This window comes from Oenanthe melanoleuca, chromosome 5, assembly GCF_029582105.1.
Source record: "Oenanthe melanoleuca isolate GR-GAL-2019-014 chromosome 5, OMel1.0, whole genome shotgun sequence".
NCBI lineage: Eukaryota > Metazoa > Chordata > Aves > Passeriformes > Muscicapidae > Oenanthe > Oenanthe melanoleuca.
In genome coordinates this window covers 28,188,043-28,205,215 of record NC_079339.1, presented here as the reverse complement: position 1 = coordinate 28,205,215, position 17,173 = coordinate 28,188,043, and the positions used below count along the sequence as shown (strand labels likewise).

The window sequence follows — 17,173 nt, the reverse complement described above, 5'->3', positions numbered from 1 at the left end:
CCATGGCTTGGACTTGGCTGAAGTCCAAAACCAATGGTTGAAATTGGAGTGCTTGTGCCCTGTAGGCAACCTGCCATGGGGCTGAGAGTCTAGGCGTGATTAAAACTGGAGCTTGGCTCCAGTTCTGCCTCCAGAATGGCTGGTTGCACCAGTTTGAAGCCTGAAACCAAGGCATAAAAATGTGAAGTGATTCTTTCCAACAGCAACAAAAATGTCGAGAAGTTTATAGTCTCTCTTAATGTGTAAAATGGTATGGCTTTCCTGGGGAATTCTCTCTGGGAAGGACTTGCTCATTTGTGCTTAAGTCAGGCCAGTCTAAGTACTTTGACTAATGAGTGGGTGATCTGTGCCATATGAATATAAGTAGATGAATCACACTTTCCCAAGACGTGTTCTAAGGGTCTTCAAACTTGAAATCTGCCAAAACAGGAGTGAAGTATTGCATGTGCTGTTTTGTCTATCTCAGTTTTGTTAGGCTGCAGCACTCTGCAGTACTAATCAGAAGTGAAGCTGTTAAATAGCAGAGGCACCTCTGTTTTGATCTGTAGTGAACTCTAGATTTGTTTCTCAATAGATTTCCACTTTCTCACGTTCATGTCATTTGTGTCCCTTGCTCCCTCTTTTCCCTGAAGCCTTGCTAAGGCATGTTACTGTGGTACTACAATGCCTTGGCCATTTCTCGTTACCTCCATCACAAAAGGCTGTGCTGTTCTGTTTGTGCTTATAATGTACCCAGATGGTGAATAGAATGAGTGACCACCAAGCTCATTTTCACTTGTGGGGTCAGACCTTTTTCTGCTAAATAACACAAGTGTTCCCAGCTGCTGTGCAGCTGCAGGGAGTCTGCTTTCCTTCACAGGCATTAAAAACCCTTTAATCAGTGTTTGTTGTTTGTCAGCAGTGGTGTTGAGGTGTGGAGAAAAAGAACAGATATGCTTTGTTGGCAAAGTTAACTTCATTCTGACCTCTTATCTTTCCTTTTTCTTTTCAAGTCTGAAGAAGCAGAAAGCAGTTTGGGAAGTGGTTTCTGCAAGCACCTGTGTAAATGTATTTGCTAAAGGAGGAGGTTTGTGTCCTTATACAGATACAACATTTGACATAAAAAGATGCTCTGAGAGCATTGAAGTGGAAACTCTTTAGGGTAGGGACTCAAACTGGCTGGAATAGGCCCTGTGCAGGCTCCCTTAGTGTAAATAAATGCAAATACTGTTGCTTAATACTAATGTTACTTATCTTAGTATTGAGTCTATATTCAACAGATCACAATTGCAATCTGGTCAATATTAACTTTTTCCTGTATAATAGATTATTCCTTCTAGTTTTGGAAGGGGGATTGCTTGCTTTGATGTTTGTTTTTGGTGTTTGTGGTGGTTTGTTTGTTTTCCTTTTAGTTCTACTTTTAATAGCTTTCTTCTCATGAAGGAAAGGGGAGGAGATAAAGAACTGATAAGCTGTCTCCAATCCCATTTGCTTTGGATGTAGTCTGTTCTGAAACAAATGGGAACACAGAAATCAAGAAGAAGCTTTGAGAAATTTCAGAGCTAAGATAATTATTTTCCTCTACTTTCTAGATGAAGCTTGGAAACCTGCTGGTGCTGCACATGTTTGCAGGTTTGCTTTTTACCTGAGTCCAGATTTGCTTGCATTGTGTGTCTGTGTATAGAGCATTGAGCACTGCTTTGTGAGTAGTGATTCTGTTATTTGCAAAACCTGTTTCTATGTGCATCCTGTCCTGTTGGGACATCAGGCTTTGATTTTAGCTTTGAAGGTCATTGTGGGACATTTGGCATTAAAGACAGAACATTTACCTTGTTGCTCTCCTCCTGGAAAGACCAGAGAATCCATTTCCTGTCTGGGCAGAGTGGGTACCAGGCATTAGGGCACGTTGCTCACAGCCCTGAGCCCAGCTCAGCAGTACCTCAGCAGTGACCAAAGGGCTCTTCTGGAGCAGGGTTGTGCCCTTGGGAAAACAGTGCCTGCTTGCTCAAAGTAGCAATTATAAAATAAAAATCAAACTGACTACATATGGACTGTGATCCTAGCTGTTAAAATTACAGAACCAAGGGGTCTCCCACAGCAGACATGTTTTAGCATTCATCTATTCTTTTTCTTCATGCAGCTGAGGTTGCTTGCAGTCGAGGTCATGCTCTTAGATGGGCAAAATGCTAAAGGAAGACTTTTTGTGCTGAGTGGGAGGGGGTGTACACGTAGTATGGTAAATGTCTGTGGGTGATCTGTATTGACCATCATTTCTGTAGCATGAATGCTTACCTGCTAGAAAGGGGACAAACTGCCACCATTTTATACCTTCATGCTGTCAGAGCTGCTGAGCAGAGATATGGGCTGTGAGATACAGCAGAGCAGGTACTCCACTCTTAGGGGGAGTTTTTGAAGCCCTTTGGATTTCCTGGAGATATTGCTGGCCTTTCTGGCAGTGCAGTTTGCTTGCCTGAGAAGAACTCTGATCAGACAGGTGTGATCCTGGATCCTGCTTGAATTCAATGCAGACTTACCCAGTTACAATCTACCTGAAGGAAACAAGCACCATCTTGTGCAACTACGTAAACCATAAACTTTTTTGGTGAGGCAGGTGTGGCATCTTCAGTGTCTGGAAAGCACCTAACATGCTGTGTGGGCGCCCTACTGTAATCCAAATTACAAATGCTAAAAAGGCTTTTGATTTTTTTTTTTCCCCTATTAACGTGGTTCTTGGCTTAATTTGGGTAGGCAAGAACTTCACAGACTGCATTGGGGTGCTCTGCATGTTTTCTCAGGCCCTCATAATTAATCAATGTCGAGTTGTTTCTCTGTCTGCAAGGAGGCACCTGAGGAAAGCTCTTCCACAGCCTTAGATTTAACTTGTTTGTCAGCCCTGAAAACAACTTTCCATTGTTTAGAATGAAGAAGGGGTGTTCTGGATGTTTAAGCCCCCTCTATACTAAATATTTTGGTACAGGCTGCAGAAGGCTCAAGTGAGTTTTCGTGATACAAGATGACTTTCAATAAGTTGGTAATATGGTTTGATGCTGAGAACCAGTATTCTAGATTTTTTGTTGAACCTCTGAATAACTCATACCTGTGGAACTCAACTTCTGATGAGGAATTTGCAAAAAGTTTCATGCTAGTAGCTCAAATCTCCAGTTGTGATAAATGGGAGATCTGTGTGTTCCTTCTAAATCAGAATGGCTCCGGTGTTGAACTGAATACTTAATTGCTGCATGTGCACCATACATCCTATCAGGCAGCTCTGCTTTGAAAGTCTGTTTATGCATACAGAAACCTGAAAAGCGTTGTGAGTCTTTCAGTGTCTGACATCACATCCTGGGAGGAGGCTTCAGCATCTTCAGTCTGTTGCTTTTTGCTGTATGTTTACAGCCACTACCGATCTTTGCGCTTTGAGGGCGACAGAAAGACATTACTGTAGCCAGAGCAATTCCAAGTTGAGATAGTCCAACCACTGAAAAGAAAAAAGTCTGGTCCAGCTTTACAGTGTTTTTATAGTCTAGTCCAGGTCTCTATAAACAATTTAAAATTGCCTTCAGGTTTAAATGTTCCAATTTCCCATTTGGAGCAGGTGTTGCCAGGTTATAGAATGTGTTGCAGAAAAGGAACAAAAACATTTCAAAAGCACTGTGCTGTAACAAATATGTCAAGTCTGTGACCAAAAGTGAAATGAATGCAAAACTTGCTTACTTTCCTCAGCTGTCATGTTTAAATAGGGGGCTTAGTAATGCATTAATCTTCAAAAGATCCAGCAGTACAGTATGAAAATATGAAACTTCTCAATTGTTTTTCATTTAACTGGGGCGAATTTTTTTTTTTTTTTTTTGTAATGAAAAAACCCACCACCAACCAAATTTCAGAGATGCTTGTTCTTGGAGTGGTTAAAAACCAACCCAAACTAGGCTTCAGGCAATGTTTTTTCAACAGCTTTAACCTCAAAGCATAGAGTAGACAGCTTTGTAGGAAACTGTAACACCAAGGTGATTATGGCAGTGACTCACACTTCCCTGTAAGGCATCCAGCTATCAACACACTTGGAGAGCTGTGCCTTTGTGCATACAGGCAGGGTGTCAGTCAGTGCCCATTTGCCAGCCAGCTCTGAACTGCTGAGCTCAGAGCTGCTTTGACAGTGAGCTGGGATATCAGTGTGTTAGAGAACAGCTTTGGTACCCCCAGGCTTGCAGGAGGCTGTACAAATGGGAGGGAGGGATGGGGAAGTGCAAGGCAGGTTTAACTTGTCTTTTCTTTGCTTAATCCTCATGGAACTTGTTTGAAGAGTCCTCTAAAATCTTCCTGTGAGCAGGTGATTGGGTTTGTGTAGTAATTAAAGGTCTGAAGAACCACTAAATGGAGTAATATGGGAAGAGAAAAAGGATGCTACTGTCATGACTTGCCAAAAATTTCTGCAAATGGTTATGGAAAGATGACAATCAGTTTGGATCCTCAGGAAAAGACCATGAACTTGGGAAGGAGACCTGGGTGTCCCTACAGACCTCTCAGAGTTGAGTTGAGGGTACAGCAGCAAACTACTTCCAGATGTTGGGATTTGCAGGGAACAAGCAGACAGAAGATGGGGACTCATGTACTGTGGGTTTCCCCATCATCAAAAATAAGGCAGAACGCCAAGGAAAACAGTGATCACGATATGAAGAGAAGTGGTCTGGTTGGGAAATTGGAAGGTTGAGATGATTCAAACTGCAGAGGACTGACAAGGAATGACACATTTGTACAAAATGGATTGCATCACAATGGAATGCTTGGGAGGAAGAGGTATGCAGAAAGATGATATAAATTCAAACTTCTGAAAGGAAATAGGCTTTCACATAGTGTGTAATGAGATTGTGGGCTGCATGGAGTGCAAGTGCCAGCTGTGCTGGGTGTCATCAGGAAGGAACAAAAGGTGACTTTGGGAGTGTGCAGGTATGCTCTTACAAGTGGTATTTACAGATGATATTAACAATGCTTTCAAAAACATCACTGCTAAAATAAAACTGGTCACATGTGTGGTTAAACTACTAAGACCAATCTTGATATTTTATTTGTATTCCTCTGTCTTTGATGATGAACTTTTTGTGTCTCTGACTAAAATTGTCTAGTACCAGATACAGTTTGTGGCCCAGCACTGGGCAAGCTAGGCTGTTGTGACTCAGTATTGCCCTTCCCGTGTTGGTTGTGTTTGGCTTTGCACATCTTACTTTTTTAGAGGTGAGGCAGAGTGAGTAATGTTTCCATTTTATTAAAGAGAATGGAATGGCAAAGACCGTTAATTTTTTTTAAAAGATGTACGTGTTTCATTTAAAGTTCCCTTCAGGCAAAGTCAACTTTTTTGGGCAGCTTAAAATGCATTATAGTCATATTGATATTGTCATAAAGAAAAATATACACCACGCTCAGTTTTGGGAAACCAAACAAAACCACTGTTTGTTTTTTTTTTTCTCCCTCCTTTTTTCACTTCCTTCAGTTTTTAATAAGCGACCGTGACAGAGACCCGCAGTGTAACCTGCACTGCTCCAGGTCGCAGTCCAAGCCGCTGTGTGCCTCCGACGGCAGGACGTACGAGTCCATGTGCGACTACCAGAGAGCCAAGTGCCGCGAGCCCAGCCTGAGCGTCACGCACCGCGGCCGCTGCAAAGGTAGGAGGGACCAGTGGGGGCTGCCTCCTAGTAAACTGGGTTTGTGCACCCGTGGGTTTGGTACTGTGCTCTGACAGTGGTCTGGTTTGGGGTTGTGCATTCCTGCAAGCACGAGTGTCTGAGTGCCGGTTTAGGCAGCAGAGTATGAGCTGGCTGAATTATCGATGAAAGAAGGCAAAGGAGCACAGACATCGCTGAAATATATGTCTGCAGACAGAAACAACTGGCCCCATGGAAGTACAAAACCAAATCCTGAAATTAGACTTCTTCCTTGCTACCTGTGCTGATGAGGAATCAGGACTCCTTTGACTGACAGCAATTTGGAGTGGGGAAGAATATGATGCACATTTGATGTCTAGTACTTTTTCAGTCATACACAACCTTTCTGTGCTGAGCTAATTAAAATAGTGCTTGCAAGGCTTTACGTGGCTTTTTTTTTTCTTTTGTTTGCTGTCATTCATCTACTTAGAAGTGCAAATACTGTCCCTCAATTCAGCTGTTTGACATAGTCTAAAGATGAAGTTGAAACTTTTTAAAGGATTGTTGATGTCTTGTCACACAAATGGTTTGCATTTGCCATGGAGTGAAAAATAAAGTGGAGTCCATTTTCTCAGAGCACAATTGGCTCAGAGGGCAGATGGCACAGGTGTTTCTGGCAGTGGATTAAAGTGACAGGAGAAACTCATTAAAATCCATGTGACATAATAAAAATCATTCATTTAACCTTGGCATTTGTTTATAAAGGCTTTTTTGCTATTTTAAAAACATATCTTTGTTAGAATTACTTGATATAAAATGGAAATCCCTTTTCAGTATTGGCAGACTATAGTTTAAGTGAATTATGAGCCTAACTTCAAATATTGCTCTCTTTTAAACAGTTTTTAATTGGAAAAAACTTATTTTTTTTTTTTTAGTTTGTTTTTTACCACTTCTGGGTTGGTTTATGGCATCTTCTGCCATAGCACAGACTGGGGCCTTTGAATCAGGCTTCTTTCTAAATATTGGAAACCCAGAACCTTTCTTCACAGAGCTTGAGAAGCACTTGGATTGTTCATGCAAGTGATGCATTTTTGAGTATCACAATAAGAAGCAGCATGGTGAGAGTCCTTTTCCTGACTTTTGAAAGTTTTTACTTTCATCCCTTGAGCAGAGTGTCTTAGGTAAGCAGCTCCATAGCTGATATTGGCATATAAACTGGCACTGTTCAGTTGTTTAAAACATGAGATCTGAAATGCAGTACTACTACATTTCTGTATACTAAACTGTCTGTTTATGAAGTGGACAAAATTTGCTTCCCAACCTACATGGCCTACTGCTTGTTGTGATTCCAGAGTCCTGAAGAAGTAACTGAGACTTTTTTTTTTGTCTTGGGCACAGGTAAAGTACATTTTCTTTCTGTTCTCTCTGGTGCAACCAAAATGTTTAGTTGAAGCTGACTTGCATTCTCCTTTCCTTTTTCCTCTTACACTGTGGTCCTATACAGTACCTAACAACCTGGGAGTGTTTGTAAACTGACACTCCTGCCAATCCCTGTGAAGTAGGAATATTCTTTCAAACTATGCAAATTTAACCTAACTGGTAATTTCCATATCTGCTGCTCTTGAAAGGTATTTTGTTTTTCTGGCTGCATTAGGAGCATGACCTCTAGTGCTTAAAGATCACACTTGTTGGCAAATCCAGGCAGTTGTGAGACAGCTGTGCTGAACTAATGGCTATTGGCTGGGTTTGTATTGTGTACTTGCAAAAAGGAAAGTATTGCCAATAATGTTTGAGCACCTTGTACTGCATCAGGACACTGGCTGTACTCTGAACAGCCTTCACTCCTCCTGCATGAGCTCTGCAGGAGAGCTCTCATGGAACTGTAAGGGATCCCATGGGCCATCGAGCTCAGTCACGTACAGTTGTGAAAGATACTGTATCCAACAACTTATCCTTGTGGAATGGGAAGTTTTAACTTGCAATTCACTCTCTGAAACGGAAAAACAGCAGGCAACTAAAATAAGTAAAAGGGAAAGTATATTGTGGACAGCAAGGCATAGTTCTGCAGCCCAGATTATCGTAGGCTTCCAGTGTGTATGCTGATGACTTGAACTGTGCTTGTGCCAAGGAAAACAGAATGGTTTCCATAGTGAGAACAGAACCTTTTTGATTCAGCTTAATGCTCTGTTCTCTCTCAAGAAACTAAGGACCTTTAAAGATGAAATCTTGCCAGCCCTTTGAGAACTATAACCCTTATTCAGCTCTCATTTGTTGCTAGCTTCCTCACGTGGTTTTCAATGAAATTCTTTCAGTGCTAAATTATCTGAAATCCCTCCAAACCCTCACACATCACAAAGGGTTAAAGTCAGGAGTAGCTTAAAATGATCAAATTATGGCATCCCTGACAAATGGAGCCTCACTGATGAGATTTTAGAGGGTAGTTCCAGATGGTATAGCTGTGTCTAAACTACACAGCCAAGCAATGCTACCTGGATCTTTTCTCAGGAGGTGTCATAATATCTGATGTTAAATAAGAGTTATACCTCAAAACTTTGCAGGAGTGAAGGAATACTTGTTAATCTTGACAGCTTGCCAAGAGACATTTACACAGAGATTGTTTTATTGATATATATCTGTGGCTTAGAACACATTTAAGTTCTGTGTTAACTGGTTAATTTCTAGGAGTTTCTTTGGCTTATTTAATTACAGTGTGGGAGTGTTCTAAACGTTCTTTGGATTTATTAATTGATTAATAAGTCTGCTGGTAGAGAGTTCTTAGATCACAAGTCACTGTGTAGAGTGAACCTATCTACATGGAGATTGTAGCAGGACCTTCAGCCTTTCTCCTGTGACACAGGAAATGAACACTGCTTTTGGCTAATGTGCTAGAAAGGCAGGTCTTCTGACTGATGGGTTATTTGAAGATAATCTTCTCTACCTACTATTTTCGTTGGACAGGAGATGATGTTTTGGAACCAGTTTGTCTGCTCACTAGATCTATGTGTTTTGTCTTCAAACTTGCTTTAGTCTCCCTTGACTGTGAATAAGAATGTCCTTCCTTGGCAGCAGTTAGTAAAATCTAAAATGTCACTTTCAATCACTTTGCAAATCTAGGCAATGAATAAATTAGGGAACTCTGGAGTAGAAATGCAATGTGGATATCAAAAACGTAACAAAGTGCATTGGTGTGAAAGCAAGACAAGAAGGTGATCAGGAGCAGTGAGCATGGGTGGGGAAGTCATGCTTAACCAACCAGATTGCCTTTTACAGTGGGACAACTGGCTGGATGGATGAGGGAAGAGAAGTGGGTGTTGTCCACCTGGACTTGAGGAAGGCTTTTGGCACTCTCTTCTGTGATATCCTCACAGGAAAGCTCAGGGAGTGCAGACTGGACAGGTGGACAGTGAGGTAGTTTGAGCAGCAGATCTCAGGGGATTGGGATCAGTGGCACACGTGTGGTTGGAGGCCTGTCACTAGTGGTGTCCCCCAAGGTTCAGTACTGGGTCCATTATTATTTAACTTGTTCATCAGTGACTTGAAGGGACAGATGCCTCTTGAGCAAATTTGTTGAGGATTCCAAACTGGGAGGGCTGTGGAACTCGTCAGAAAGATCTGAGGGTTGGAGGGATGAAGAGCATGGAACCTTATTGAAATTCAGCAGAGTATGGGGTCCTGCACCAGTGCAGGCTGGGGCAGACCTGCTGGGAAAGAGCTCTGTAGAGAAGTGTCTGGGAGCCCTGGTAGACAACAAGGTGTCCCTGAGCCAGCAGGGCCCTTGTGACCGAGGCCAAAGGGATCCTGAGCTGCCAGCAGGTCAAGGGAGGTGATCCTGCCCCTCTGCTCAGCCCTTGTGAGGCCACATCTGGAGTGTTGTCCTAGGCACTAGTGCTGTTCTAGTTCTGGGCTCCTCAGTACTAGAGAGACAGGGAGATTCTGGAGAGGGTCCAGCAGAGGGTGACAAAGATAATGAGGGGACTGAAACATCTTACTTATGAGAAAACACTGAGGGATCTGAGCCTGTTTGTCCTGGAGAAGATATGACTGAGAGGGGATCTCATCAATGTATATAAGTATCTTGAAAGGATGGTGTCACAGGATGGACCCAGGCGTGCCAAGCAATAGGACAAGAGTCAGTGGGCAGAAACTGGAACAGAGCTGGTTCCACCTGAACATAAGAGCATTTTTACTGTGAAGGTAACTGAACACTGAAACAGCTGCCCAAAGAGGCTGTAGAGTCTCTTCCCCTGGAGATATTTGTAGCTGTCTGTACTCAATCCTGAGTAGTGTGCTCCAAGGGACCCTGCATTAGCAGTGAGTTTGGACAAGATGACCTCCAGTGGTCCCTACCAACCTGAACCATTCTCTGTGGGTGAAAGAAGTTTGAGATTCCAGGTGTAGAACTTGACCCAAATGAATTGGAAAACAGTGAGGAGAGTGAATAATGATTGATATCCTATACAATAGATAGGCATGTTTTTGTAGTTTGCTGAGATCCATTTTTGCATGTTTTACACAAATACACAGATAATTGAGTAAGTTGGTATGAACCTGCTGACTTCAGTGTAGCTGAGCTGCTTCATGTCTGGTGGAGACCTGGCCTATATGTGAGACAGTTACCTAATGGAACTGAAAATAGTTAAAAAGCTGCTTGGATCAAAGTTTTGCTATTTGAACTTTGGATACAAACATAGGAGAATTTAAATTAAGTAGCTTTAATAGATCTTGGTCGTTGCATTGTATTGATTTGCTGCTAGTGTTGTGTGAATCCTGGAGATGTTTTACCTTGTGTTATTAGGAGAGCTTGGGTTTTTATACTGTGATGTTGTGTGGTGCCAATACTGCCTCTGCCTGTTGAAGAGAGGATGCTGGAATTCTTGGAGCCTATTCAGGAGCGCGGTGTGTATATTATGAGGGACACGGTGGTCTTGTTTGAATAAACTATTCATGGATAAGATCAGCCATGGTAACTAGCCAATTTCATTGCAAAATCCAAAATTATGTGCACCTGCATTGTGCTGATTAGGCCAGGGATGTCAAAAACATCACTTGTAGTTAACAATCTCCTGGTTGCCAGCTGCCAGCTTGAGAATTAATTTTCTTTAAAAGGCAGCTTTCTGAGCTGCAGTAAATCCGTCCCAAGTTTGAAGATATTTAAAGTAAAATCAAGCAGGTCTGCTTTCAAAAGAAGTTATGCTGTTTTGGTTTATCACCTAATGTAATGGAGGGAAAAATGTCCAATTTAGTCTGCTTGAACCATGAAACTGGAATGCATTAATGCCATTCTGGTTTATAAACATGGTGTTTGATATTCCAGAGAACATTTCCAAAAACAGGGAAGAAAGTGCTGAAACACTTGGGTAAGCAGTCAAAATGCAGAATAGGGTATATGAACCTACAATCATAAGATCAGGCTTTAGTAAAATTTGTAATGCATCTTTTTTGGGGTGAGCTATTTGACAGCTACTTTTTAAACACTTGGCACTTATGTAATACTTTACATTTTCTAATTAACAAAGCAAAAATAGCAAGGTGAAGTCATCCCACTGAAATCACATGTTGATGCAAACATTATAAAAATACCAGCCTGTGGAGTGAAGAAGAGAAGGATTGACAGTCCTTTTAAAAACAAACTGGTAAATGTTGATCTTCAAGGCACTGTTTTTACTGGAACTGATCTGTGGAAGACTGACAAAAAAGATAGCAATATGCAAGCACCTCTCCACCCAGCGTGGTATGCAGGTGTTTGTTCCAAATCAAGGCTTTAAAAGGACTGGCATGACCTTTGGAAATCAATGAGGGAGGATGGGAGAAGTAATCAGTCCTGAGTGTTTGTGAACAGAAGAAAAACTCTGTCTTCTCTGTGCTTCAGCAGCAATTTGTGAAGAGTCACCACTTGAGCCAACAATTGAAGTGCAAAGGATGCTGCAACAATGATGAGCTCTTGAACACCTGGTGGTGTAGTGGGGGTGTGCTATGAAGTGGGCTCTGCTGGGTGGGAGCAGAGAGTTCAATCTATAAAGGCCAGTTAAAATTGCTGGGAGGGACATGGTAGCCTTAGCAGTAACACGTTTATATTATCTTCTTAAAGTAAGAGCTTCATCCTGTGAGTGTTTCTTTGTTCATTAGACAAATTGGACAAAGATCTGGGATTGTTTCCCTTCTGCCTGGGCTTCTAATGTATTTGTACTGCAGGGGATATCACAGAATGTTTGTTTCTACCAGCTCTGTGCTGAAGCATCCAGTTTCAGTCGTGTAGTTGTGAGTGTGCCAGCATTAAAGCAGATGCTATGTGGAAGTACTTTGTTTCTGTTTTATGTTCAGGAGAGGAACCAGAAATGCCTGTCTGCAGTCTTGTATCCTCATATATAGAGACTAGAAAACACTTTCATTTGGGAATTTGTGATTTGATTGTCATGTAGGAAATTGACACCTGTTTTTTTTCCTTGCAAGTGCACATCTCCATAATCTATGCTGATTTTTTTTTTTTTTTTTTTTTTTTTTTTTTTTTTTTTTTTTTTTTTTGCTACCTAGCTGTCTTCTGTGAAGCAGAAGTTGAAAGTATTTTCAGTCAAGCAGCTATGAAACAAAGTGCAGGCACACCATCTGGTTTTGTAGTAATGTCCTCTGTCATGCCAAGCAAGATTAGACTCTTAAGCTTGAACAGGAGATCTGCAGGTGATAGGTGTTCCAGTTAAAAGCATTGCCAGTGCTTCCTTTTCAGCTGAAAGAGTGAGCATGTGTTTGGAAGGATCAGCTGGCAGGGCTATCCTCAACTGGAGATGTGCAAACAAGGTCTGATCATCTGATCACTTTGGCAAGCAGGTGAAAAAGAAATTCCATGTCAAAGCTTATGGATAATTAGAAAAAAAAAATAGAGTGTAAATTTTATTCAAGTCCTGTAACAATTTCACTCAGGTGCTTAATGGGCCCACCCGAGATCAAAGCTCCATGTGCTTTGGTATTGTGCAGACACCCAACAAACAAATTAATCTAAAGATAAGGGACATAAGATCAGAAGTGAGGGAGTGAGGTAACCAGCTTGTAGCCTTCCAGTGGTCATTGACAGAATTGATACAGGTACTGATACTTTCTACCCCAATGCCTAAGCAGCTGGCATCTGTACTATATACTATTGCTATGAATCATTCTTTTTGCAAGGAGAACAGTTTGATTTTCATAATTTCAGAAGCCTTGTGAAATCCTTCTTGGGAAGTAATGGGATATGTTTAAAATGAAACTGTATTGACAAACTGGAAACTTAATCTCTTGAGTCATCAGTTGTGTAAATAAAGTCCTTGAAAGCTTTGGTCTGTCTTTATCAAAACTATTTACAGCATTCTCATTGATTTCTGTGTCTAGAGATGCCTAGATGGAAGTTACTTCTATTGCCACACAATGTAAATTCAATTGCTCTAAGAACCCAGACTGTTTAAAATAAATTATAATTTAATGCTGGTATTAATGATTCTGTTGTCAAAGTTCATGTGACCTGTGAAAGACGATGTGATCTTCGGGGATCCAATGGAATTTTTTGTTAACTAATATGATTTCCATGCCTGGTACAATGAGGATTGAAACTTGTTCGCTCTGTATGGTGCTGCTAAAATATTTTGAAGTTTCTGCACTGAAAAGCTTTAGTCAGTGGATTAATGGGAGAAGAAAGAAGGTGCTAGTTCTGGTGTCAGAGTGCCATGGAAACAGATGTTCACTGTTTTCCTTCTCTTTCTAGGCTGAACAGCAGTATTGTTAGACCTGATGTTTTTAAATGCAAACACCAAGTCAGTCTGGATCTCTACAAGGCAGAACTTACTCTTTTAACTCATCAGTCATAAGACTTACACTTATCTGGGTATATTCCCAGTGAGCTCAGCCTGGAAGGGGTTAAGGTCATGCTAGACTTTGCCATCATCTGAAGTAAGAATGGAGATCTTAACCCCTTCAAACTCTGCTTGCAGAACAAGTTTTTTCTTGTCTCCAAAGTGAGTAACTGATTTGAGAGTTGTAATGCACACCTGGCTATAAGCACTGGAACTAGAGGTAAAAGCTGAGTTTCAGGAAAGCACAAGAAAGGGCATATCTGCCTCATTTGAACCACACAAAGGTGGAAGTCCATATGATGGCTGGCTGTTTTAGTATCTTCCTGGGAGAGTTGCTCGGAGGAGAGGGGGTTGTCACTTTTTCACATTGCTCACTGCTCAGCCTGAATTATTTGGTTTATACTCAGCCCCCCAGTTTCAGTCTGTTAATGTTACTGGCCTTTCATTCTGTGGACATTGTGCTCCAGTGCTGGCTGAAAGAAGCTTCCAGGATCCTTAGATGACCATAAAAACTATTGATTAGGAAATTAAGCAGCTCTTAATTAATTGTCTTGTATTTTGATTGTCTAGGTTCATATTTGTCTTGTCGATCATGAGTGGTAATTCTGTATCTACCTTATGAATGTGTCTTTTATGCTTTATGTTTATTTGTTTTGGGGGTTTTCACCTTGCAGCTGTGTGGGTCAGCTGGTAGCTTTTGGAGAGGCCAAATTGCAATGTGAGTGAGTTTTGCTTTTCTCTGTGTAGATGCTGGCCAAAGCAAGTGTCGATTAGAGAGAGCTCAAGCACTGGAACAGGCAAAGAAGCCCCAGGAAGCAGTTTTCATCCCAGAATGCAATGAGGATGGATCATTCATGCAGGTAAAATGTCTATTTGCTTCATTCAGCCAGGCTTCAGATGTCTGTGGGAGATTCAGTGTTAAGGCATGAGCCCAAGTGATGATAGCAGAGTGAGTGCACACTCTGACTCACTCAGGTAAAAGTTTGAATGCTGGGAACTTCTTTAACCAAATGGAAGTTTTGATTCAGTCACAATACCTTAAAGACATACACATAGGCAATAGCATCCAGCTCCAGCATAGTACAGAAACAAATGCCATTAATCTTCAGCATTGCATAGAAAGAAAAGCAGTTGCAGGTGAGGTCAATATTTCCATGGAGAGGGGCTGTAAAGAAAGCTGTGGCTTACACAGAGCAGGTTGGATACAGCTGATTCTGCCATTAGCTCTGCTTCATCTATCCCAGGGATAAAAAGCAGTCTATTCAGCCTGTTCCTTCTTCAGGGTACTTCTTGTACTGTATGTCCTGCAGTGATTTGGAGGACTGGCAGGGAGGAGATGAGACTGCTTTGTCTGGGTTTTTGATTCTTCCCTGTTCAGTTGCTGAAGTTTGCCAAAGCAGGGTAGAAACGAAGAGTGATACCTGCTTCTGTTACCACAAAGTAACATTGAGTAGTGTCCTAGTGCTGACTGTGTGTTAGAAATGCCTCATGCACAGTTTCCTGACACAGTTTCATGCTCTCTGCTCAGTTTTGCATGCATCTAAAAAGCCAAAAACCTGCAACCCTGTGACCTCTACTTTGTGGATTTAGGTGAATCACAAAATGTTTTTTGCCTAAGCTTCCATACATCTAATGTTACTCTAGATATCTTTTTTCTTGGACAAATTTTAGGATACAATGGTTGATTGCAAGGTCTTCTGAAGGTAAAAGAAATTCCAAAACAGAATCAATATTGGCTTAAAAAAGATGAGAGAGGCAGAGAACTTTGGATTTGGTTCAAACATTTTGTGATGCCTGAGGGAATAGAAGAGGAAAGATTTTTTTTCTGTGATAACCCACCAAAAAATTTATTCCCCTCCTCAGCCTTACCCTCCTATTATCTGCTGTGTGGGAGTGTTTCTGTTTTGTTTTTGTTTTTTGATGATGAAATAGAAAAAGTTGTATTCATCCTGCAAACTTTTCATGCTTCTTTAGAGCAGCATTATGCTTCTGTACTGTGTGGACCATCATGGGAAGGCTGGGATAAGAGAAGATGGCTGCAGTTTCTTGCAGTTTAACTGAACTTTCAATTGTTGAAATTTGATTTTGTGTAGAGCTTCTCAGATTGTGTTGGCACTGGAGGCTAATGTTTATAAAAGCTAGCACAGTGGGCCAAAATGGAACAAAGTGTTCCATGTTAAACTTCATAGTTCAAGAAAAAAATGGTAAGGAAAGCAAACTTTGAAATGTCTATCACCTGTCCATCAACCTCCTGGAGAGAAAAGCAGGTGAAATTCTTATCCTTATAAGCTGGACTGATAGTATAGTTGATAAAGCTTTGTTTCAGACAGGTTTCTTTTTGAAGGTTGATACCAGTGTCTGGATTGTGGAGAAGTTGGACTTTTCCTTGGCACATTCCTTAGCCAGTGCTGGTTGCCAGTTGAGGGGCAGCATGAGACTGCTTACAAAAATTGTGTGGTGTCAGCTGGCAGCCAAGTGATATTTCACCTTCTTCCTCCATCCAGTTCTATCTGTGAACACTACAGTGCTTTTGTTTTACCTGGCATCATGAAGGAAGCCTCTGGTCTCTTTGTATCTGGAATTAACTGAAATCCATATAATTCCTTGGTTCATAAAAATACCCTGTGTTCCACATACCTCGTGACCAAACTTCATCAGTTATATTGCAGCATTTAAGGTAATTGTCCCTGCATAAGATTTAAGTGAAAAATAATGCCCAAGAAAACTTACTAGTTTCAATCTGCATTTGAGACAAATATTTCCTTTAGCTTGTGGTCAAAATGAGTTAAATTTTGATTTTAAAAATAGATGTATAAAGACTAGAATTTTGGTGAACACTGGAAACAGTTTGGCTTCCAGCAACTCATGAATAGATCTCATTTGATGGAGGTATTTTTGATATTGCATCTCTTGTGCAGAGAACTGAGGCTCCTGGGTTCTGCTCTACAGGGAGGCTGTGTTCTTGTGAAGTCCCTGAGGCCTTGCTGAAGTCAGCTCTGGACTGTTGGTTTATTCTGGTTCAATACCCAGAGTGTTGCTTCTTCTAGACTCCAAAATCTCAGTTGGGAAGTCTGCAACAGGACAGCATCTTTCAAGGAAGTTTCTAGGAAAAATGCCCATGGAATCTCTATCCCAACAAGAGTCTAAGCAGATGCATACATTTCAGGGTATAGATTGTGTATGTAAAGTTGGCTAGGGAGACTTTACCAACAACTTCCCCCTTTCTGTTTAACTGTTATTGAAAGGGAGTTTTATGTAGAAGAAAAATTCTGATCGGAGAAGAAGCAAAGATGTATGTATATATTTAGAACATCAAATGTCTGAATTGTTACAGCACTTATTCAAGATATAGATTACTTGCTTTCAGGTCATCTTGCTGAGCCTACTGAACACAGTAGGTGTTCAGGCCCACATTGCTGTACTTGCCATCAGACTTCAAAAGAGTCTGATTTTTAATGTAACTAATTAATTAATTGTTGGACATTCTTGAAATATTTGTAGGACTGAAAAATGAGAGCAGTACAGATGTGGGAGAATTTGGTGGTAGTAACTATGTTCAGAGAACCTTCTTGGCCTTAACTGGATTGAACTGTTGCTTTTGTAGTTCATCATAATTATCTTGATTAGAAACTAAATTGCAATCACTCTGGGTAAACACAGAAGGTGGGGCTGTTCCTCTGAAAGCAGCTCAAGTTTGCCCTTTCCAGCTGCTGGAGCTGTACCCAGTTCAGCACTGAATTT

General features: G+C 41.2%; 1 protein-coding gene across 4 annotated transcripts in view; it reads left to right on the top strand.

Annotated features, from left to right (window-relative positions):
* Positions 1-17,173, top strand: part of SMOC1 (SPARC related modular calcium binding 1) — a 126,612-nt gene that overhangs the window by 35,546 nt on the left and 73,893 nt on the right. For all 4 annotated transcript variants that reach the window (XM_056493698.1, XM_056493697.1, XM_056493696.1 and 1 more), the window contains exons 2-3: positions 5,465-5,636; positions 14,180-14,292. In XM_056493698.1, the coding sequence (XP_056349673.1) occupies positions 5,465-5,636; positions 14,180-14,292 (285 nt within the window). The remainder of the gene's footprint in view (positions 1-5,464; positions 5,637-14,179; positions 14,293-17,173) is intronic.